At 48.3% G+C, this 23,686-nt stretch overlaps 2 protein-coding genes across 2 annotated transcripts; one reads left to right on the forward strand and one right to left on the reverse strand.

Moving 5' to 3' along the window:
• Positions 1-3,809: 3,809 nt before the first annotated feature.
• LOC128729153 (protein retinal degeneration B) lies at positions 3,810-12,151 on the forward strand. Its single transcript, XM_053822806.1, has 7 exons — positions 3,810-3,887; positions 4,887-5,661; positions 5,730-6,157; positions 6,223-6,298; positions 6,656-8,886; positions 8,948-10,101; positions 10,270-12,151. Exons 1-6 carry the CDS (start codon positions 3,810-3,812, stop codon positions 9,134-9,136), a joined length of 3,777 nt encoding a protein of 1,258 aa, XP_053678781.1. The 3' UTR covers positions 9,137-10,101; positions 10,270-12,151.
• A 331-nt stretch (positions 12,152-12,482) lies between these two features.
• Positions 12,483-20,271, reverse strand: LOC128729152 (protein lava lamp-like). Its single transcript, XM_053822805.1, has 9 exons — positions 20,203-20,271; positions 19,323-20,132; positions 19,093-19,216; positions 17,415-19,021; positions 15,570-17,333; positions 14,477-15,434; positions 12,938-14,416; positions 12,591-12,875; positions 12,483-12,559 (listed from the first exon to the last, which is right to left on the reverse strand). Exons 1-9 carry the CDS (start codon positions 20,269-20,271, stop codon positions 12,483-12,485), a joined length of 7,173 nt encoding a protein of 2,390 aa, XP_053678780.1.
• Positions 20,272-23,686: the final 3,415 nt, after the last annotated feature.

Below are 23,686 nucleotides of genomic sequence, written 5' to 3' on the forward strand. Positions count from 1 at the left end.
GCACGTCCTTGCGAAACCCCGAAACCACTCCGACACCGACACCGGTACGATTGTTGCTGTCGTGGCGTTGCTCACTTCATGTTATGAACGTAAAGCAATTAAGTAATTCCGGAAGGCATAACATTGATTTGATGTTCTGGATACCCATTTAAAATCACCCTGCGTTATTGTACTATGCCTGTATTTTGTAGTTGCTTCTCTATTCGATGACTATCAATAGCGAATCAAACATTTCAGTTTGAACTCGTTTTGAACAGCTAATGCTAATTACCTAAAGACTACCGTGGATGTTTGGCCTTTTAGAAATCTATTGTGTCGAGCAATTGCGTCAAATAACTTAATGCTGCCTTTTGTGAAGCATGCTCCATTTGACCAAATAAAAAGTGTGTATTTTACCCGACTCTATGCAACCGCCTAATGGATTCATCAAGTAGGTCTTCTATGAGGTATCAACAGGTCGGGATTATTTCCTACTTAGATTTTAAATGCAACATTCTGGGTATGTTTACAATGTCAGCAATTTCAGCGCGGATTAGGTCAGTTTCTACTTCTCGTGAATATAAGACAGAGTCTCCTTACAGAATGATATCGGTCACGTAAAGCATCCAGCTCCTATTTAGCTAGACCTGGTCTAGTTCTGGGTCTGCAATTTTGACTGGGCAAGCAGCCCATGGTGCTGCTCGAAAGTTTTCTTGAGAGAGAGAGAGAGAGAGAGAGAGAAAATTAGCTGAGAGCTGGAGTCAGACCAGATCCTGCACTCTGTCGTTTCCCAGGTAACATACTCAGAGAAAGCAATCATTTTCTTTCCACCAATCACATTTTTCGTCCCTCCAGAATTTACAAAAATATATTTAATTAAAAGATAGCATATAAAAATATAAACACCGAACGCACAAGGGAAATCAAACGGTAAACAAATGAATACAATATTGCCCATAAACATCACGACCTTTTTATGAGTAATATAATTTTGATTGAAACAAAATGCAAATAACACAAGATGCACCTGCAGTCGTAATACATAGTATCGTTTAATGCACGAGTGTGCACAAGGTTTATACCCGTGTATGTGTGTTACACAGGTTTATTAATTAAAATGGCAAATTAATGTAGCATCGATCCAATGAAATCAGACATAAGAAATAAGAAAAAACCCATTTTGATCGCCGGTAGCGGCCACCTCAAAGCGACCGTAGTCATAAAAGCCATTCCGTTCCGCTCACTGTTCGACCGGTTGTACGACGCACTCGGTCGCGCTTCGTGCCTTACTGTCAACGTTCGGGATCGCCCGAACACCACCGCAGATCTCGCAACTGTTCGCTGGGTTTTCGGCGCACTTCTCAGACAACCTCCGCATCGCACGGACGTGTCGCGTCAGTTCTGGTGGAAAATTATTTATTTATTTGTTTGTGGCTCCCGAAACGCTCCCGACCCTGCGATCTGCTCCGATCGGGTTGACCACCGTCAAGGAGCGCCGGACTCGGGGCGCCCAGCACGCACCCCTGCTCTTGGCCCCCAGCAGAAGGTTGGCAAAACAGAGGAAGACGCAAAGAAAACGCAAAGAAAGGCTCCCTCCCCCGGGGGCAAGAGCTGGCTGGCTGGGTTTTTTTGCTTTTCGGTTCGTGTTTCGGGCACAAAAAGGCAAAACGCTCCTGTCAGTCGTGCTGCAATCGTGTTTGTTTCGTTCACGTCTCGCTTTCCGTTTAACGCTCGTTTTGCCCAACGTGTAAGTAAAGGGTTTCGCGGATGCTGGCGGTTTAGTGTGCTGTTTTGTACGTCCTCTCCTCTCTCTTGTACGTCTCGCCTCTTGGAAGACGGCACTTTTGCGCGCGCGGTCTCATGATTGTATGCAAACGTACTCAGTGTTCGCCCTTGTGTATGTATGCTCCAGCTCCAGCAACGATGCGTATCGTGCACATGTACAGCTACATATATGGCTACCTGCCGTTTTCCTGCCCACCTTCAACCCGATTAGGTTTTGAGGCTCGCTTTTACTCTACCCCTATCCTTCTCTAAACCCAGCTCGTCACCTGTCACGCTCCCTTTTCGCTGTTCATCGCGAATGTTGCGCATGTTATGTGTGGCGGTATGCGTGGGTGTGTTTGGTTGTATGTGTACATTTCGTGTGTGTGTGTGTGTGCGCGTCCAGCGGGAAGCTCCACGGTTCGGTTCAACCTGTTCGCGGAAAGTGTTAGGAACAGTGGGAATTGCAGGAGTTGATTTAGAGGACATGCCTCAGTAAACCCCCGCTCGGTGAAAGTCTTGGCACGTGAGTGTCTCCGTGTATGTGTGTGTGTGTGTGTGTGTCGGTGAAAGCCATTCCGTGTGTATCAATAATTGTTGCGCAATGTAGGACACCCAAGGGCGGTGGATAGGGAGCTGCTCAACACCCTTCCGGTCCTTCTTGTCACTGTTCTTCCCTCTACCTGTCGCAAGGACGCAACACGAAAGCAACAGCACAGCAGCTAGAGGACTCGCTTTTGTGTGGCTTCTTATGTAATGCCTGCTGGAGAGCCCGCTTCAATCACTCTCCACCCACCTCCCAACCCGACATCCCCACCGACCCACCTCACCCCATCTGTAAGTGGTAATTTACGTGGGTTAAAAGCTCGGGAGCGAACTGAATCCCGGAAACTGTGAATCCCGGGCTTCAAGGTCACCGGTCGAGGCCCCCCCAAGGCCATCCCGGGAAGGGCCACACACACACACATACGTGCGCACGCACCACCCATCAGCCCGTTGGCATCTGGCCCTTTTGCTCGCAATAAACAAATCCCACCCAACAAAAAAAAAAGGGGAAGAAACATTCTTCACCCACGGAATGGGTGGCTGCCATCACACCCCACCAAGCAACCCCCACCGGAAGAGCCCATTATTCAAACGCTGCGTGTGTGTGTGTGTGTGTGTGGTGTTGAGGTGTCCTTACCATGGGGGAGGGGGGAGAGGGGGGCAGACCGATGTTCCCTCCAGACAACCTATGTAAGGGCATGTAAACAGCTCCCAAGCTCGCAGGAGGTAAAACTCCCCACCGTCTGTGTGTGTGTGTGTCGGTGTCTAAAGTTCTGTTCAATTTAATTAAAGGCTCGTGTGTTGCATGATTCAAAAATCGGATTAATGTAATCGAACCGCGAGACGGGAAGAAGAATATCAAAAGAAGCAAACAGGCACGCACTCTGGCTCAATTCGCAACATATAAAACCGAAGAGGAAACCATCAGTAGAGGTTGAAGTAGGCTAGAACCTAGAAACGCGCTAGTTTCGGTCTGGTGTCCGGTTCGTCGTCTCGTTTCCTCCTGACATCGCGAGTCCTCATCCGCACCGATATCCAAAACCCCCCCGAAACGTCCATGTGCTCCGCCCGTTTACACTCCCGCTACATGTTTGCTCAGTAACATATCTTATGTAACCCGTGTATCCCTGTCCCAGAAAGCGGTAGTGCATTAACGGAATATTATGTAAGAACCCAGCAGTAATGCATGCGTGTTTAGAGCCGTAACCTTTCGGATTTCGGACACCCGACCCGGGACGAGGTTTGCCGGCAGTAGTGTGCGACGGTCGGCCTATCGAACGGGGGAGATTGGGGGCAGCATAGCGCATAAAAGCAGCATAGCGCAACATAAGCCGCGCCAGGGGCTTGCGACAACAGGGCAGCAAGGGAACTCCTTCGTGCGTGTTTGTGCGTGCGTGTGTGTGTGCTCGATGCAAGTTCAGTGAAGTTTTTACTCTGTTCCCAAACCCCAACCCAACAATCTTCCCCCCTCCACCCAACCCTTACCCCCCTCCCCGTTGCAGGCACGCGTACGATTAACTATGTTAATAAAAGAGTACCGCATTCCCCTGCCGTTGACGGTCGAGGAATATAGAATAGCGCAACTGTATATGATTGCGGTAAGTACTGCCTCTACGACTTTTGCGTTGCCTTTTTGCGACCACGTTCGAGGGTGAAGTTAGCAACAAGTTATTATTTCGCCTCCAAGTAGAGCACCCTCCTCGTCTTAACCGCGGTAGTGTGTTTGTGTGTGTGTGTTTCTTTTTTTTTCTCCAACAAATTCTCCCGACACCTGGCACTCGAAGTCCTGTAGAACCGCAAGCGGTGTTTGAGGTGAACGTGACCGTGTTCTAGCTCCCTCCTTTCTAGAAGTTCGTCAGCGAAGGTTAGGTATCTTTGGATGCGGGTTCCAGCTGGAGCTGGAACTGCTGTTGGGGGGATCTGGCAATTTCTTTGGATCTTTGGGAACAAAAAAAAACATGAACGGAAGATCGCACAACGGGCTTAGGTTGCTTTGGAACGGTGTAGCTTAGCTTGGGGGTATTTCTTTTCTTTTTATTCACATGCTCGATCGTCTCATCAAAATTCTCATCGGCGGATGTGTGAAGTGAAATGTATATATTGTGAGTTTGTTTGCATTTTGAAATCATTACCACGCGTTAAGGATACAGAAGCAATTTAGACAGGGCGGTTAAACACCGCAACCGCATGGTATAATGGTACACGTTGTTGGGCTGGGGGCCAAAATCTGGCTAACATCACTCCACAAGTGATACACGTTCCATAAACAGTGTGGAGCACGGCTAAGAATAGCATATGCTTCGGGTTTAACTATCTCACCATCTCAAGACCAGTGATAGCCCGGCTGTAGGTGGTACTCACTGGAGGGTGATGTAACACGCGGTGCACGACACTCCATATCAACACTCCATTTTTTTCCCCACATTCCTACGCTTTTTTTTGGTTTGCAATGCACCTTCTACCCCGCTCAAAACACGGTCTGACTAGTGCGGGCGGTAGAGCACGCACTTCTGAGCACCTGACGTTCTTGTACGCTAACGGGGGAAACTCTCTCTCTCTCTCTGTGTTCTTCACCCACCCACGCTGGGAATCTGCAGAAAAAGAGCCGCGAAGAGAGCAGCGGAGCCGGCAGTGGAGTCGAGATTATCGTGAACGAACCATATCAGGATGGACCGGGCGGTAATGGGCAGTATACGCGGAAAATCTACCATGTTGGAAGCCATCTGCCCGGCTGGATCAAGGGGCTGCTGCCGAAGAGTGCGCTCACGGTGGAGGAGGAAGCCTGGAATGCTTACCCGTACACGAAGACACGCTATACCTGTCCGTTCGTGGAAAAGTTCTCGCTCGAGATCGAGACGTACTACTTCCCGGATAAAGGCCACCAGGATAACGTGTTTAAGCTGAGTGGAGCGGACATGCGGAACCGCATCGTCGACCTGATCGACATCGTGAAGGATCAGCTGTATGGGGCGGATTACACGCGAGATGAAGACCCCACCGTGTACTGTTCGGAGCGAACGGGCCGTGGACCACTGAGCGAGTGTTGGCTGGATGAGCACTGGGATGAGGTCCAGGGCAAGCAACAACCGACGGCCAGGAACATGTCGCTCATGTGCGCCTATAAGCTGTGTAGGGTGGAGTTCCGCTACTGGGGCATGCAGACAAAGTTGGAGAAGTTCATCCACGACACCGCACTACGCAAGACGATGTTGCGGGCACATCGGCAGGCGTGGGCCTGGCAGGATGAGTGGCATGGTCTGTCGATGGATGACATCCGGGAGATCGAACGTCAGACGCAGCTGGCACTGAAGCGTAAGATGGGCAACGAAGATGCCGGCGACGAGCAGGAGGGAGATGGTGAGGGCACTGATGGTAGGTGGTTACCCATGAGGAGGTGTTGGCGCAGGTCCAGCTTCACGGATGGTGGTTTCTATTTCCAGCCAAATCAGCGCCAGAACACGACAACCGTAGCGCCAATCAGATCTACTCGATCGAGAAGACGAACGAGAACTCGACCCCGCACATGGACAAGAAGGAACCGATTCCGGTCATCACCACCACGGTGGAGGGGGAGAGTGGTGTCGTGGCCACGGCACGGCGGTATCGCAAGGAGAAAGCCAAACCGTCCGCAGGGCAGAGCTCTGACGATGATGAGTCGTTGGACGAGAAGCAGCTGTCACGCCGCCAGAAACAGGCTGACGACGACGACGAGGAAGAGGACGAGGAAGACGACGAGGAGGAGGACGAAGGCGAGCGAGTCAGGGGTCGCGGACAACCGCAGGGTGCGTTCTTGCGCAAGCAGAACAACACGGGGTCGAAAAGTAAGCTCCACTCTCCACTGGGATCTGCGCACAGCTTCGACCTTCAGGTAGGTGACACGAGAGCGTGTGACAAAACGGGGGCGCTATGATTGCTTTTGCATTTGCTCACCAGGTGGCCAACTGGCGGATGGAGAAGCTAGAGGTGGACTCCAAGTCCGGCTCGGAGGAGGAGTTCTTCGACTGCCTTGGTACGTAAGCAATACACTCCAAGATCACTTCTGCGGGCGTGAACGTGAACGAGAGCTGTCAGTGCATGTTGACGACATTTATCTGACAGGTTGGATCACCCAACATGCTCAGCTCGTTCACGTTCCTGATGTCTCGGCATGGCGTATCATCGACGCAAACACCGCAGCCACCGCATCTATGTTGTTGTTTTTTTTATCTTAATTTTTCTCTCTCTTGCTTTTGCATGCGATTTTGTTGTCTAACTAAATGTCCCAGCACGCGGTATGTGTCTGTCGCGCTCGTGTGCGCGTGCGTAGAAGCGTCCGAAGTCCTTTTGTGCTGACGCGGGCCCTACGGGTTGTTGATCCTTTTTTCAGGTGATATGGGCGAGAAGGCGTCTCTGGTGAAGTGGAGCTCACTGGAACTGCTGGCCGAAGAGGATGACAGCCCACAGCTGGCACCGAACCACAAACACCAGGAGGACAGCATCTTCAGCCAGTCGTACCTGCAGCGTGTTACGTCCGAGCGTGGTACCAGGCGTTCCTTTCTGGGGCATCACTCCTCCAGCATCGATCGAGGCAATCACGACTCACCACCAGGTTCGCCTGGATTGCCCTCTTGCCCGACGACGGTGTTGATCCTGATCATGCACGCTGGAAGTGTACTGGACGTCACCTCCGACATGACGACGAAGAAGTCCGACATCACCACGTTCCGGGGTGCTCTAGAGTCGGTGATGCGTCAGCACTATCCATCGCTTGTTGGGCACGTCGCACTTCGTCTTGTGTCCTGTCCGGCTGTCTGCTCAGACGCGCTTGGGATCCTGTCCAGCTTGAGCCCGTACTCCTTCAACACCTCGCCCTCTGGTGTGGATGTCCCGAACCTAGCGGACGTGCCGATTGGCGCCATACCGCTGCTGGCGACGTGTTCACCTGATTTCCAGGAGTCTGTCAGTCGAGCTGTGTCCTGCGCTAACCAGACGTTCGCGGATTTTCTCAAGTCTGACGAAGGTCGTGGCTTTAACGGACAGGTGGTGTTGATCGGTGACTCTATGGGTAGCGTGTTAGCGCACGACGCCCTCTGTCGTTCAAATACTCATCAAGGCAGTGAAGCGTCAGGGTTGAACCACATCGCGGACTTCGTTGCTGACGTTGCTTCAAGTGATCTGGACGCCACGAAGCTGTTGACTGCACCCTCTCCACGTCGACGTTCATCCTCTACGAGTGAATCGCGCGTGCCCAAGTTCGATTTCGAAGTGGGTGACTTCTTCATGTTCGGAAGCCCTCTCGCGGTGATCCTGTCTGCACGCCGGCTCTCGGACAGCCGAGCTGGTGCTACTGGCAAACCGGCTTGCACGCAGTTGTACAACCTGTTCCACCCAACAGATCCTACAGCGGCTCGACTTGAACCCTTACTCAGCGCTCGTTTCTCACTATTACCACCTGTGAACGTGCCACGTTATGCGAAGTACCCGCTTGGGAACGGACAGCCCTGTCATCTGCTTGAGCTGATCCAATCGAGCCCGCAGCTGTTCGCCGATGGAGGTCCTCTTCCGACGCCTCGACGTCTCTCAGACACCTCCATCCAGAGTGCGGCTTCTGGCATGATCGACAACGTTCCACTGACCACGATCAACCAACTACAGCAACGCTGGTGGGGCTCGAAGAGGCTCGACTATGCGCTCTACTGCCCAGATGGACTCAGCAACTTCCCATCTCACGCGTTACCACATCTGTTCCACGCCAGCTACTGGGAGTCGAGTGATGTGGTTGCGTTCCTGTTGCAGCAGATCGGTCGATTGGACGAACCGGGCGGTACCGGATACGGATGTGACCGAGACGTATCTAGCTTCCGGCCGGCGCAACCTCGTGAAAAGTGGAACAAAAAGCGCACCTCTGTGAAGCTAAAGAACGTAGCTGCCAACCATCGGGCAAACGACGTGATCGTGCGTGAGGGTGAACCGCAGCGATTGCTCGCCAGGTTCATGTACGGACCACTGGACGTGATCACGCTCGCAGGTGAACGAGTTGACATCCACGTGATGCGAGATCCACCTGCCGGCGAGTGGCAGCTACTGTCCACTGAGACGACCGACAAAACGGGCCGTGTCAGCTATATCGTGCCGGAAGAGCAAGCGTGCGGGTACGGCATCTTCCCGGTGAAGATGGTCGTACGAGGTGATCACACCTCGGTGGACTTCTACATCGCGGTTGTGCCACCACGCACCGAGTGCATCGTGTTCAGCATCGACGGTTCATTTACGGCGTCGGTGTCGGTGACTGGGAAGGATCCGAAGGTGCGAGCAGGCGCTGTTGACGTGTGCCGCCACTGGCAGGAGCTGGGCTATCTGCTGGTGTACATCACCGGTCGGCCTGATATGCAGCAGCAGCGCGTACTGTCCTGGCTGAGCCAGCACAACTTCCCGCACGGGCTGGTCTCGTTCGCTGATGGGTTGTCGACAGATCCGCTCGGGCATAAGGCTACCTACCTGAATAATCTCATCCTCAATCAGGGCCTGATCGTGCACGCTGCATACGGTAGCAGCAAGGACATCAGCGTGTACACCAGCATCGGGCTCAAACCGAAGCAGATCTTCATCACGGGCAAGGTAAGTTGGCGTTGCAGGGCGAGTCTTCGGGATGCTCTAATCGTTGACCTTCCCATTGTAGGTGAGCAAAAAGCTGCAATCGATGGCGACTCCACTCACGGATGGGTACGCTGCCCATCTCAGCTCGCTGATGACGGTTGGTGGCTCACGGCCGGCACAAGGCAACGCACGGATGGTGATTCCTCGGAGTTGCTTTAATCTGCCCGGCCAAAATCAATCCATCCGCCGCCGAAGGTTTGTGCCGGGTTAGACTGTTCGTTCATGAATCTCAAGCTAAGCCGTTATAAAATACCCAAACCAATCAAAAAACCAACCAAGGTACCCCCGAGCGAGGGTACAGGCACCTGTTACCTAGACTATCCTTCCTTAACAACAACAAAAAAAAACACTCCATGCCAAAAACGAAAAGCAAGTGAAAGCAACCAAATACCATGCGAAATGTTGAACAACAATGTCGAATTATGTCGAAAAACATACATATGTACTATTTAAGGGTGAAGAAACAATCCCGTATCAGCATAATCGAGCGGCCGAAGGAGCAGAGAACAAGAAGAAGAACAAGAACAAGATATTCCCTAGTGTGTAAGACCGTTAGCAGCATCGCACCGTTGTGACGTATCAGTGTAGGATGGCAACGCTAGCACTAAACTATAAGATATGAGCAGACTTGCATTTGTCTATGAGATCTGTCACGGCACATCTGTCAGGTGTTTAGTAGCGAAACTCTCGCTCTGTGTGTGTGTCTCTCTCTCTCTCTGTCTCTCCTTTCCACTGTCTCTCTAGTGAGAATATCATCTCGGATAAGCGGCCACTACTCCGCACTGCCCAGTGACCCGTGAGCTCGCCAGTAACAGATAGCAATAACCTACTAATCCCTGCTCCCCAAAAAAGGCAAGGTATACCATTCCACTACCCACTACCTGTCATTTTGACACTTTGCGCGGGATAGAACCGGCAACCGGAAAGGGACTTCTTCTAGCTACTCATCAACAAGTCCCCCTCTTTCCACCCTCTCTCACTGTTGTTACGAACACACGAGTCTACACATACTCACTAACAGCAACACACACGAACTCAAACACACACACATACACACATACACTCACAATGAGGCAGCATGGCGCTTGCTGGACGACAGTGTGCGCGCTCTAGGCGAATGGTTGCAGCCATTGTTAAAAAAAAGGATTTCCATACAATATTCTATTTTGTCACATGGTGAGTATGCAAGCCCTCTCTGTCGACCCCCTCTCGCCTCTCTGATCCAACCCAAACCGCCCATCCCTCTGCCACACACCCACGACGCTTTCACCTTCCCCGGGCCAGTGCACAGCGGATCGTATCCCGACCAAAAAGGCTAATCGAAACCGTTACCCTTCGTTTCAGGTACCTGGCTTAGAAGACTGTCTCTTACCGGCTGTAAAGAATTAAAGAAAAAGTTGAAAAAAAATGATGAAACATAAAATAGACGAAAATTGAGTACATAAATAATGAAACCAAAAATAGGAGGGAACCGTTTGAAAACCGTTTATAATTAACCTTGTTATTAAAAGAGGAAAAAGAAGGAAGACGAAAAAAAGTATTGTTGAGCCTTATCTCGGTTTGTGTTTTCACAATATTAATAAAAAAAAAGAAGATGAAATCAATTCAATGTTCTGATATACAAGTACGTAACCTGTTTTGAGTTGGTATTTTTAAGTAAGCTAGGCCAAGGCAGGACGAGTTCGGAACAAATTTGAAACAAACAAGAACAAAACCCACGCAAAATGCGCACCTATTACTAAATATATACATATATTACATATACCGTGGGATAGGCGTAGGGCCGACGTCCGCCTGGTTGGGTGATGGGCAAGGAAACCGTTGAAATAATATATACATATATACATCAGTAGTTCATATTATACAAGAGTCAACCAATGTTCGTAGCTCGAGGCAAGGTCCGTAGCCACAGCTGTGTTGTAGCGCAGGGACAGGGCAGCCGCCCCCTGCACTCCCCCTTTACCCCCACCCACAACCCTTGGTGGGGGGTGCTGCCCTGCATAAAGCAATGGGCGCCAGAACTCGCCGATGAGGCCCCAAAAGATAGGGAAATAAATTCTAAACTTGATGTTTCTAATTGTTAACGATGAGCGATAACGCGATGGATGTATGTGTGTGTGTGTGTGTGTAGTAATTGTAGGTGTTAGCGGGCATCGACGCCTAAAGCAGAATAGAAAATGGGGAAAAGGAGCAAGTAAACCAACAAAAAAAAGATATAATAACGCATTGGTGTTGAGTGGAAAACCAAAAAATCAAACAAACGTGCAAAGCGACATAATCCAGAAATGTTAAATCAAATTAATCATTAAACGAAAACACGTAAAGCATACTTGGTATAGTAACCGGAACTAATCCTGTCGAAAACGCCCACTTTCTTTCCCCCGTATTGGAACACTACACATCAACATGCACGAGCGCGCGCGAGTGATTTCGAACTTTTCAAAAGGCTGTCAAGCGAAAGCGTTAGTCATAATATTATTGTGGTATCATGTTCGTGTAAAGCAAACCAAAACATTTGAAAAAAAAAACACACACACACGCAATCCCCTGTTCTCACGAGCACCTGGCAGCAAGCGTTATAAACGCTGCGGTCCTTGTGCCGTTCCTTGCAGCAGGATCGTAGGCGCGTCCGGCCGAGACAGGACGAGTGAGAATGCTCCCAGCAGGGCGTCCAACAGCACTGACAACCTCGGTTCTTCTGTTTGTCGTTTAGTTGACGTTCGCTAACGCCCTCGCAAGATGGCGACCTTATAAAAACTGACGAGTGATAGCAGGACTGCTCCCACGTATACTAGCCATTCGATGACGTATGACGTCGCCAAACTCGATCTCCCTCACAATTCCCACCCTCCCCCACATTAGCATGTTCACAATAAATCGCAGCGATAGAACTTACTTCCAACACGAACACGAGCAAGAAAAAAAAGTATATTACATTGACTGGACAATCTTTGACTATGATCAAAATAACAAGATGAAAAAAAACAAGGATAGGTTGTAAGCGGGATAAGGCAGCACGTAAATGTTACGAAAACGGATGATCGCAAATAATTTCAACTATATATCAGTGCATCGTTAGCCGTGCTCGTTGGATGCGCTCGCGCCGCGGATACAACCTACAATCGAAGATTTCAGCTGAAACTTGGCTATACTAAGCGATACTATGAATCAGTTGCTTAATCGTAAAAAGTGATGTAATTGCTTGTAAATTAATAAAAAATAAAATTCTCACGAACATGGCTCCGTCGATGGGAAACAAGGAAGATCCGAATGCGGGGAAATTCTTCAATTTCATGCAATGGAATGTACGTCGATTCGTGATTCTTTAATTATTGCGCAATGCATCGTTACATTAAATATATTTCAACACTTGTTTTATTATACAAATTACCATAGGAGAGATAGATATTTATCATACAAACGTGCTGCTCGTTGCAACGAAGTGAACCATTATTAGACGATCGTCCTTAAGAGTCCTTTCGCGACAAGCCAGCGATAAACGAAACAAAAAAAAAACAAAATACAAATACACTAGTGCGTGGCAGCTTTATCCCTTTCTATTTCTTCCCCAGAAGCCAACTCAGCAGCCCCGTCGATGCGTTTTGTTGTGATGTCGCTTCGGAGTCCGCTGAAAACATAATCAACACCGGTTAGCAGAAGTTGCAGAAGTGTCTCGGAAAATTTTAGGACCTTACCAAGCGGCATGTTAGCAAGATCGCGCTGGTTCAGCGCCAGCTGGCGATTGCGATCCTCGCGCTCTTCCTGCCAGCGTGTCTCATTCGCGTAGCTGATAGAGTGCAGCTCCGATAGCTTGGAGGTTAGATCTTGCGAATCGTTTACTGATCGTGACCCAGAGAGACTGGACAATGGGCGCATGTCCGTCGGTAAGCCAACGAGCGAACGATCCGGTGAGGCATCGATCGAACACTCGCCGGATGTTCCGTACTCTGCTGAAGGAAAGAATAGCGCGTTAGTTAAGTCCCCGTGGTCGGTGTTCACTTTGTATACTAACCTTGATCTCCGGTAGCGGAACCGGCACATCGCAACTTGTACTCCTCGTTGAGACGTAGCGCGTTCGAGAGTTTAAGCTGAAGAGTGTCTCGCTCCTTCAGCAGGTTGCGCAGCTCGAGTTCCAGCTCCTTACAGCGCATTTCGATCTGGAAGCTCTCGTAGAGTGTGCTCTCAAGCTTCGCGCGCAGCTCACGGTCTCCGCTTTGCTGAAGTTGCTGCTGTTCCGGTTTCGGCATCGAATCCCACGTACCGAGTCCGACCTGGAACAGTTTCGACGGATCGACACGTGCCGCCAGCCGTGCGTACTCTGCGCTACGCAAAGCGAGCTGCTCCTTGAGCGTTACGATCTCGAGCTCTTGACGTTCCAGCACTTCCTTCACTGTGGCATCGTCGATGACTTGAGGTGGCGTGAGTTGTGGTTCACCTTCGCGCACGTGCTCCTGCAGCAGATGAGCTCGTTCTTGTTCCAGTTCCTGTACGCGCTCTTTTAGGTTAGTGATCTGCTCATTCTGCCCTTGCTCGTCGATGATCGGCGGTGCATCACCTGCGCCTCCACACTGTAACTGCTCCAGCGTTGAACGAAGCATCTGTATCTCGACACCTTTCGCATCCAGCTCTAGCAGTGCTTTGTTCAATCGATCCTCGAACTGAAGGTCGTGCAGTATCTGCTGATTGAGCACCTCCAGCTCACGTGTCATCTCAGCCTTTTCCTGCTCGAGCAACTGATTGGTGTGTTGCAACTCTTCGCGCTGCAGTTCAGCAAAATCAGTTACTTCGGACGTTGATGGTGGAGTATTTGACGCCTTCAACACCTCGTTCAATTGCTCTAACTCATCCACCCGTTGGCGCAGGTTAACCATAACGGTCGCTTCTTCGACAAGTTTTTCCAACCGGGCGTTCAGATGTGCTATTTCCGATTCACGAACCTGCAGCGTGGCGGTGCATTGACGCACTTTCTCCTTAAGCTCCTCTTCAGCTGCGGTGGATGACGGTACACCCGGTCCCTGCTGTTGTACTGCATCTTGCGCTTTTTTCAGCATTTCAATCTGCTGATCTTGGTACTCCTTTACTTCCGTCAGCTTCTCACACGCGTTCTCCAGCATGTCCAGCTTCATGTCAAGTGTCGCCTTTTCGCGCTGCAGCATTGTGCGCTCATGCTCGACTTCACCAAGCTTCCACTCCAGCTCCTGGATTCTGTTCTCGAGCGCGTCCGAGGACACCACAGGTGCAGCTGTTCCGGCACCGTTACCACCTTGACCGGTGGCTTCCAGCGCGTCACATTTTACTTTGCATTCCTTAAGCTTACGCAGTAACTTTCCGGACTTTACCTTGAGGTCTGTGATTTCTTGCGCCATTAGCTCCTTCTCGAAACCCAGCTGCTTGATCTGGTCGTCCCTCGTGCTGATGATTTCCTCCAACCGCGCCGTATCACCCCAACCCTCTGCATCGTCCCACATGCAGAAGTCTTGCTCTGGTTTCGCGACTCCCACACCCTCGGATGATGCTGGAATGCTTCCAAGCTGTTGGTGCTGCAGTATCTGCTGCTGTTGTGGCTGCTCGATGGCAGAGTCGGACTTCTCTAGGGTCTGTTTGAGCTGTCCGCACTCGTCTCGCAGCTCAGCAAGTGTTTGCTGCAACTCCACACACTCCTGCTCCTTTGACTGGAGTGAATGCTGTAACTGCTCCTTCATGCTAACTTCCTGCAGCCGGGCTGCTTCGGAACCTTCCAGCTCAACACGCATCTGGTCGAACTCATCCAGCAGCGATTGATAGCGCTGGTCTACAATACTGGTCTGCTGTTGCAACAGATCCAAATCCTCATTGAGAGATTGGTTCAAGGAAGTTAAGATCGTAACGTTCGTTTTGTCTTCCTGTGATTGCCTCTCAAGCGACGTTAGGCTCTCACGCAGCAGCTCGATTTCACGCGACTGCTCGCCATTCTTCGACTGAAGGCTATCCAGCACATGTTGCAATGCTACCCGTGCTTTTTCAGCCTCATGCAGCAGCTGGTTTAACCGTTCCAGCTCGATCGTTTGGTATCTGCCCGCGACGTTTTGCTGTTCGGTTAGTTCTTCGTACTTCCTGCGCATCGTGTGCAGTTCCTGATCCCGTTGTTTAAGCGTTTCATTGAGCTGCTCTTTCACGTGCTTCTCCTGCACTAGCTGATCTTGCATGGTCTCATTTGTGGCTTGAAGGTGATCGCATCGTACTAACGCTTCCTTTTGGCCGTCCTCAGTGGCAGCCAATTTTTCTTGCATCTGCTGAATTTCGCTGCGAAGAGTTTCATTTAACGTGTTTAATTTCGCAATATTAGCCGACTCTTCAACCGCCCGGCGCTCGAGGGCTAATACGTTTTCTCGTAGCAATGTGACTTCCGCTGAATATGCGGCGTTGGTTTCTTGAACATTTTGCAACTGCTCGATCATTAGCGTATGATCATGGCTTGCATTTTCCAGCTGTTGGCGTAGCATTGCTAGTTCCGCATGTTGCGATGCCAGCTGAGAATGATCATGCGATGCTTGCTGCTCCAACTGATGCTGCTTGGTGCTTAGTTCTTCATTCAACCGGGCTATCGTTTTCACCTGCTCCGCAGAACTCTGCGCATACTCAGCACATTCGTCACGGGCAGCCGCAAGCTGCGCCTGCACCATTTCGATCTCATCGCGCAACATAACCTGCTCAGAAGCCTGCGACGTCATCTGCGATAGTTCGCCCATCGCTCGCTGCAATTCGCTCTGCGCTGTGCTTAACTCTTGCCTCAGCTGTGCTGCAGCCTGTTCCTTTTCGTTGTACCGTTGCGCGTATTCTTTACACTTGTAGCGAGTATTTTCGAGCTCCGTTTCTATGTCGCTCACCTCGTCTTCAAGATCATCTGCGTCTTGTTCCGCTCCCAGTAAGCGCAATTGAATGGTCTTGATTTGTTTAGCTTTCTGGGCGAACATTTGTGTAAGGAATTTATCGGTCTCCAGCAGTATGTCAAACCACCTGAACATGTCTGGTGAAACATCTTCCGCTTTTACACATATCTGGGATTCAGTTGGCGAATGCCACTTTGCTCCGTATCGCTTCACCCAGCCTTCTACGTACGATAAATTATCATCCAACATTCTGATGCGTTCTTGAACCGCTTCAAATTCTTGTTGTAGTTGAGCGAGTCTGTCTTCCACGCACTTGCGCTGCTCATGCTCCGCTTTAACGGCCCCGTTAAGCTCCTCTTTCTCGCTCTTCAACCTACCCAACAGCAGCGTTTGGTTGTGGAAATCTTCTAGCTTACTCTGGGTCATCCTCAACTCGTCCTCTAGATAGGCCGTTCGGCGATCCCGTTCCTGTAGCCGTTGCGTTTCCTTTATTTTCTCCTTGATGATGGCTTTACATTTTTCGATTTTACTGTTCTTGCTGGACACCTCCTCCCGGGCGGTGCTCGTTTCAGCCCGGCTAGCTACCAGCTCTGCCTCTACGCTTTCCAATTGCGCGCATCTCTCCAACAACGTTGCCTGCGTTTGGGCTAATTTTTCACCAAGCGTTCGCAGTTCCTCCCGGCTGGTCTGACATTCCGATTCCATTTGGTACTTCTGCTCCAATAACCGATGCAGCTCGTTGTTCAGATGGTGTAGCTTCTGAGATAGCTGTTCGTTTTCCGCTTTCAGCTCGTTCGCATCCTCCGATGGTGGTTCGTTTTCGGCCATTTCCAACCGTTCCGTAAGGTTCCGATTCGATTCCTTCAATCGCTCATTATCCTTCTCTAAGGAGGTGTATTGGATGTTCTTCTTTTTCAGGTTGGCAGCAAACTTTTTCAGCTTCTCGAGCAGCTCCTCGTTCTTTTGCTCTGTTTCTTTTTTCTCTGCCTCGAGCTTTTCCGCTCGGTTAAACGCTTCCTGAATCTTTTCGTATAAATCCTGTATTTGAACGTTGAGTACATCGATTGTGTTTTGCTTTTGCTCCACTGCTTGGCTTATGTGTTCGTTCAATGACTCTCGCGCCGAGCGAGAGCTTCGCAGTTCCGACTGGAGCTGCTCTATCTGTCGATCTCTGGCCTCAACATCCTTTGTCCGCTGGGACGTCATCACATCTAGCTGGTATTGCACTTCCGTAGAGAAGCCCTTAAGATGATGGATTTCCTTCTGCGCATCTAACAGCCTGTGTTGTATTTGCAGCAACTCGGCCGACTTCGCGTCAACCAGCGCGTCGATATCTTTTTTCAGCAGCATAATTTCATCATTCTTACTGTTTAGCTCTACCTTTAACAATTCCGGCTCATCGTCGGAGCTTTTTTCGAGCTCGTGCTTCAGTAATGCAATTTCGTTTTGCAGCTGCGCTATTTGGGAATTTTTTACTTCCACCGATTTATTTACCTCATCGAGTTTCGCTTCCAGCACGCTTATAGCTGAATCTTTATCCTCTGTCGGAGCCGCGAGGACTAATGGGGCTTTTGATAGTGCACTAGCGAGGCTTTGCTTTTCATCATAAAGTGCCTCAACTTGCTTGTACAGTGCCGTTCGTTCAGACACGTATCTGTCGTATTCATCCACCAATAGTCTGCTCATAGTTACCATGGTTTTTGCATTCACCGTAAGCTTTTTCGATATTTGTATTTTCTTTTGTTTATCCTTGCTTTTGTTATAGTTGGTTACCTCCGTTTCCACCGCAAGTAACGATTGCTGATACACGTCCTTATCGAAGGCTTGCTCTTCGGGCATCTCAAATGGCTGGAATACGGTGTGTCCACTTGCATCGTCGCCATCATTTTTACTAACCTTTGCCGTATCTAGGTCTTGCAAAATAGTCTCCTTTTCGTTATTAATTACTCGTAGCTTATCTTCTAGTTCGGATTTTGCCGATGCCAGTTCGACACTGTAGCTTCGCAGCTGTTCGTTTGCCTCCTTCAACTTATCCAGCTCGCATATATACGCTTGATTCTCGATCGAAATTGCATCCAATTTCTCGAGCACTTCGCGCCGTTCATCCGTGAACAGTTCAACCTTAACCATCAGCTCTTTGCTCTCCTCCATCAGCTTAAGTAAGCTTTCATTGAGGTCTTCTTTCGAGTCGTCCAGGTTCCGTTCCGTTCCTTTTTCCGTGTCCGTCTGCTTGCCTTCGCTCGACACACGCTTTTCGGAGTTTTCCATTTCCTGCTTCTCGTGCAACGTTAGATTCTCCAGGATTTCGATCGATTCCGCCGAGCTCACTTTCTCGAGGCTAAGCTTATCAATTTTGCCACGCAATTCCTCGTTTTCCTTTGCATAATGCTGCAACTTTTGCTGCAGTTCAGATTTTTCCGCCTCCCAGCAGCTCAGCACCTGCGTGAGCTCCGTCTTATCAGCTATGCACTTCTCAAGCTTTTCCTCAAGCTCGATGGATAACATCTGGCTAGCTATTCGCCCGTTGTCGCCACTATCGGTGACGGTTACGTGATCATTTAGGGACTGTAGTTCATTTCTGATGCGGTACAAATCCTCGCTGAGATCATTCTTCTGTTCCTCGAGTAGTTGCATGGCCGTCGCTTGGTTTTGACACGTGAGCTCTAGCATTTCAATGCGCTTCTGTAACTCAGGAGCCAACGTGTCACAGTCAGTTTCGATACCAGATTGGCTAGTTTTTCGCTTCTCTGCTTCGATTAGCCGCTGCGAATAGTCACTTAACTCCTCGGTCAACCTGGCGACCTCTTCGTGCATATTCGAAGCCTTTTTAAACGTTTCAACTTGCTTTTGAAGCTGTTTTATCTTCAGTTTGCATTTGATCATGTTTTTATTGGATTCGTCTAGCTGCTGTTTTAGTTTCGACGTCTCTGTTTCGGCTTCCTCATCTGCTGTTCTCGGGAACAAAGGCTTAGGCCCACTGGTCTTTAACTTCTCTTGCAGTACAGATACGTTGGCAGTCATAACATTCAGTTCGATCGTTCTCTCTTCCAGTGAATGCCGCAAATCGGTCATTTGCTGATTCAATCTTTCCATTTCGGCGTCTTGTGAAGCTATAGTTTGTTCTAACGCAGCAATTTTCTCGACAGCATCATCAAATTCTATGTTATCTGTCTGTCGGGTAGTTTCATGATATTGCATTTTCGCCACTGATAACTCCGCAGCAGAGGCTAAAACCAATTAAAAAAATATACATAATAGAGTTTGTTATGCATTTGAAGCAAATAGAATAGTTTTATACCTGTTTCCTGTATGATCCGATTTTTTGCAGCTGCGCTTTCTATTGGATCGCAACCGTAAGAATCAATTAGCCGACTGGCCGCTTCGTCGCTGGAAACTTTGTAGATATGTTGAAAAAGTTGTATCTGATGGTGAAACAATTCAGCATAAATTAGAAAGCAATACATTCATTATCATCATTAATAACAAGCACTTCGATAGCTAAAAGCGCCTGGCGCATCTGACACGCACCTGCATGTTGTAAAGATCGTTTATTAACAAAACACTTGGCTGTGCCGATTTACTGTCGTCTTGAAGCAAACTGTTGACCAGCAAATGGAACGATCGTAGCTGTTCCTCGAGGATGTTTTCCTTAAGTAGCAAGCTATCTTCCAAAGTCGCTATCTTGTGCTCGAGGGTTTCGTTGTTCTTTTGCTCCATTTGAGCCCCGCGAACACTGCCCTCGAACTGCGTCAGATCTTCCTGGAATGCATCGTCAACCTCGTGCGTAAAATTGTACTGTGTAGAGGTCGTAATATTTCCCGTCTCGCTATCGAACAGACTTTGGTTACAGTAAGCTGCACTGTTCATTACCAGTGAATCTAGATCAGCGAGACACGTGTTCGATCGTTCGAGTTCCGTAGACATCTTCAGCGACTGTTGTGCCTCATCTAGCATGTGTTTAATTTTGATGACCTTCTCCTCCACCTCGCGTTGGCTTGATTCCCTTTCTGCCATCTTTTGCCGGTTCTCCTCGATTTGCTGTCGGAGTAGCGAACATTTGTCAATGCCCGATGATTCCGATCGGCCACGCTGAAAAGGTGTTCCTCGCGTATCGAACCGAATCGATTCGGTCGGATTTTTCTGCCCAGTGTCACCTGCCAGGGATTGCGAGGAAGTACTCATACTGCTGGCACGGTTTAAACGGGAGGTGGTAACCTTCGTTTTGAAATGCGTCAAGCGCTGGGCGATGTTTTTTACTTTCTCTTGCGCCGATGCATGTTTTATGTCGTTTACCGCCTCTGTTTGTCGGATAATTTCGCGCAGGGCGGTTATTTTGGCCTATGTGGAACAAGTAATGCAATACCATATTTGATTGAAGTGATTGAATGGGACATATGAATGCACGAACCTGCTGTTCATCGAAGGTTGATTGAAGATTCAATAGATCTGGATCATCTGTGCTGCTGCTGGTAGCCATGGTGGGGGGAAATGTGCCGTATTTCGAAGGAAAAGTACAAAATACAATATTTCCTACGCGAAGAGGCCGCTAAAATGGGGAGAAAAAATTACATATTTGCCACTACCCTATAATGAATATTAAGTAAACGTAGATTGCGAAAGCACTGTGACGGAACTTTAGTACACCACATAACTGTGAGCGACGGCTTATAAACTGTTTCTTCATAAATTCATAAACTGCACTACCCAATCTTTTTGTCATACTCCAACTTGCACGATCTTACCTTCGAAAATTAGAAAATTAATAAAGTATACACTGGAAACAATACTATTTTAAGTCAGGAACACATTTTCGACGTCTTGATGTACACATCATCACTGTCATACTCTTCACTTTCTGAAGTAAGACATAAGCCCCTGATAGAGAAATACGTGGTTTGTTCATGCACACAATCAAAGCGAATCCCTCCTCTCAGTTCATTGTTACACTAGAATGGTCAGCTGTAGCCACCTGTTTACAATTACAATATTCGTAAATAGCGATACAATAAACCAAAAGGCCATGACAATTTTCATCAAAACAATCAGCATGATTAATACAAGGTTATTGCATTGAAAGATTCAATTTTGATATCAACGCCAGCACAATAATATTCCATTTGTATCAATAGACAAACAGTACTTGATTTACCCTAATGCATGGTAAGAACCAACAAATTTTGTAATTATTCCATGGATTTGAAGAAAATATGATACGCAGTTCGAAACACTATAACTTTTGTTTAAAAGCGCTAAAAGCAGTTAAATGACGGCTACTTGCTACATTACCAGCGCTAAATATTATGAATACCATCTCACTACCTTATTATGATGCTCGTGGACATTGAAGATGATGTGTTTATGTTGATTATAAAAAAGTAAACCAAAATCCGAAGTTCTTATCAAACTCAACCGAGAATGGTATAAATATTTTTGTTAACAAGATTACTTTTAAAAACATTCTTACACACACTATCTCACCACGTGACAGCTGACAATTTGACTTAAAGGTTGACATTACAAGGCGTTGAAGTTAAATTTAAAAATTTCACCGATGTCAAGTATATAGCCGTTAATTTGTAATGTTTTATTTATTTATAATAAATTGATAAAATAATCATGGGATATAAAATTTATATGCATATTTTTTATGTTAGATTTATTCTAAAAAACGTTTGTAATATTTGAATTGGGTCTAATATTAAAATTAAATAACAACACAGCTAAAATTAGAACATTGTACCGTAGATCTTAGGTAAACTAAACAATATATCCGAAAAAATATCGTTATTATAATTGCAGGAACAAATGATTTACAACAGGGAAAATGACATTTCATTGCAACATATTTCGAATGAGTCGGAAACTGGCTCACTAATTATACTAATTACTGGCTCACTGATCAATTTAATTGAACACCAATTTGAACTTGCAATCAATCTCAAAACTAATTCACTATTGAAATAAAAACAGGTACAAGGTGACAGCAAAATAAATTCCTGGCAGCATCCGTTAAGTCAAAAATAAACCCATTGAAACAGAAATATGTACCATTTTCACATATTACCACCGTTGTTCTCAGACTTGATAATTACAATCATTGACTTTAAAACATATTTAAAACACTGTAGTATGAATGTACCAATCCTTACTTCATTTAAAAATGTTTAATGATTTGTTATTCAATCGGTTAGCTTTCAGTTTTGTTGAAATTTGATGCTTAAGCTTTATTTCCACCGCTCAAAGTTCGCACCCGTGCGGATATACCTTGCGAAAACTCTATCAACCATACCGGACATTTACAGCAAGTTCACTGTATGCAACCCAAGCATTACAGTCCCTTCCCTTACAACACCCAAATCCTTTCCCTTCCATCTTCAATGCCCTTCAGCACCCTTTCATTCCTTTGGCCAACCAAAAATCCCGGCCAAACTAGCATAAGGACATGGCAGCAAACGTCGCAGCAATCGTTTATCAGCGCCCAGCTTCCGGTTTGCGAACTGTGCTCGAGCAGGTGGCCAGGACCGGTTGGGTCCCGGTTTGCGTCCCCATCCGCCCATAAAAAAAAACCCCTCCAACATCGCAGCAAAGAAAACGGCGAAAACAAAGCGCACGCAAGCAAAAAAAAAACCCCTAGTCGCCCCCGGAGGCCAGCATCCGCTCGGTTTCCAGCGCCTGCGCAGCCGAAACCGTTCTCCATCACGCTCACCATTATTATGTAAGTCGATGCTACCAGCTCCACTCTCAGGGTTGGCTCTCGGGGTGACCCGAGAACCGGGATGCTGCCACCGACAGGCTCGTCCGGAGGATATGTCTCTCCCAAGGATGGTGTGAAAAATCCGCGAACCACCCGACTCAGTTACTGATGTACGGTGGACGTGATTGGCTGCACTGCTGATGCTGATCCGGTGTAACGAGACTGTACGGTGGTGAACCCAACCGAGATGCTCAGGGCGAGCATCCACCCATCACCCCCCCTTTTTTCTTTTTTTTTTTACTCCTCTCACCCCTCTCCTTCCAAGCACGCGGGTGGGGCGGGAGCATCTGAATCTTCTGAGGGCGCCCCTTTTGCAGATGGCCACCTGGCAACGTTCATCAACCAACTGCACGGCTATCAAGCGCATCAATCAACGGCTGGGCCGAAAAGGGCCGAAAAGGCGACTCGGAAGGGCCCGTGCGTAATAAGGGCCAGGTGGGGCGGTGCTGCACAAAATTGCCAGCACGAACTTTCTTTTTTTTTTTGTTTTTGCTTTTCTCCCAGTGATGTAAAGTGGTGCGGATATCGGACCTGAACGGGGCCTAGGTGTAATAGGAGAAAAAGGAAGAGAGAAAAAAAATAGTGAAGTGCGAAAGAAAAAAGACTCGATCTTCCAAAACCCTTAATAAAGGGTGCAGCACTCCGAAGGACCTCGAAGCCTCGCGCTCCCACCCACGTAGCCGAAATGTACGCAGCACGGAATAGTGGCGAAAATTAACCAACCATCGTGCGTGCGTGTGTGATTTTGTGTGTTTGTGTGTGTGCGCGGGATTTTTGTTCCCTTTTTTTTTACTTACGATCAGCGCAAAAGGATGCCCCCGCCTTTAGAGGCTGCCTGTGTACATGCACTAGCAGGACACCCTAGAAACGTGGCCCCACGTATGTGTGTGCCCACACGTACGCGTCGCTATATCTGCACGCATCTACATGTATACGTAGCGAATGTGAACGATAGCAGGAGATGCTGCAACAACAAAAAAAAAAGAAATGCAAACGAATATGCTTTTTTAACGCAAGGACATCGGTGTTACTTTATGTACAGATGCGTCGCACTTATACATATTGTAATACATTAGCATATATGGTGTGCAAAAGCCCAAAGCCCCTAAGTGTGCAGACATTCCACGTCCGCATATGT

The sequence above is a fragment of the Anopheles nili genome, chromosome X (assembly GCF_943737925.1).
Source record: "Anopheles nili chromosome X, idAnoNiliSN_F5_01, whole genome shotgun sequence".
Classification (NCBI taxonomy): domain Eukaryota; kingdom Metazoa; phylum Arthropoda; class Insecta; order Diptera; family Culicidae; genus Anopheles; species Anopheles nili.

Bases quoted from the DNA above. Each gene is read 5' to 3' on its own strand.
- LOC128729153 (XM_053822806.1), top strand. From the start codon at position 3,810: ATGTTAATAAAAGAGTACCGCATTCCCCTGCCGTTGACGGTCGAGGAA. The intron at 5,662-5,729 runs GTAGGTGGTTAC...TTCTATTTCCAG, and splicing joins AGATGGTGAGGGCACTGATG to CCAAATCAGCGCCAGAACAC. The intron at 6,158-6,222 runs GTAGGTGACACG...TTTGCTCACCAG, and splicing joins CGCACAGCTTCGACCTTCAG to GTGGCCAACTGGCGGATGGA.
- LOC128729152 (XM_053822805.1), bottom strand. From the start codon at position 20,271: ATGGCTACCAGCAGCAGCACAGATGATCCAGATCTATTGAATCTTCAA. The intron at 15,435-15,569 runs GCGGCTGCCCGT...GATCATTCTCAG, and splicing joins AAATGGTGCAGGCGCAGCTT to CTGGCATCGCAACATGCGGA. The intron at 12,560-12,590 runs TGCAACTTCTGC...TGTTGATTATGT, and splicing joins AAAATTTTCCGAGACACTTC to TTTCAGCGGACTCCGAAGCG.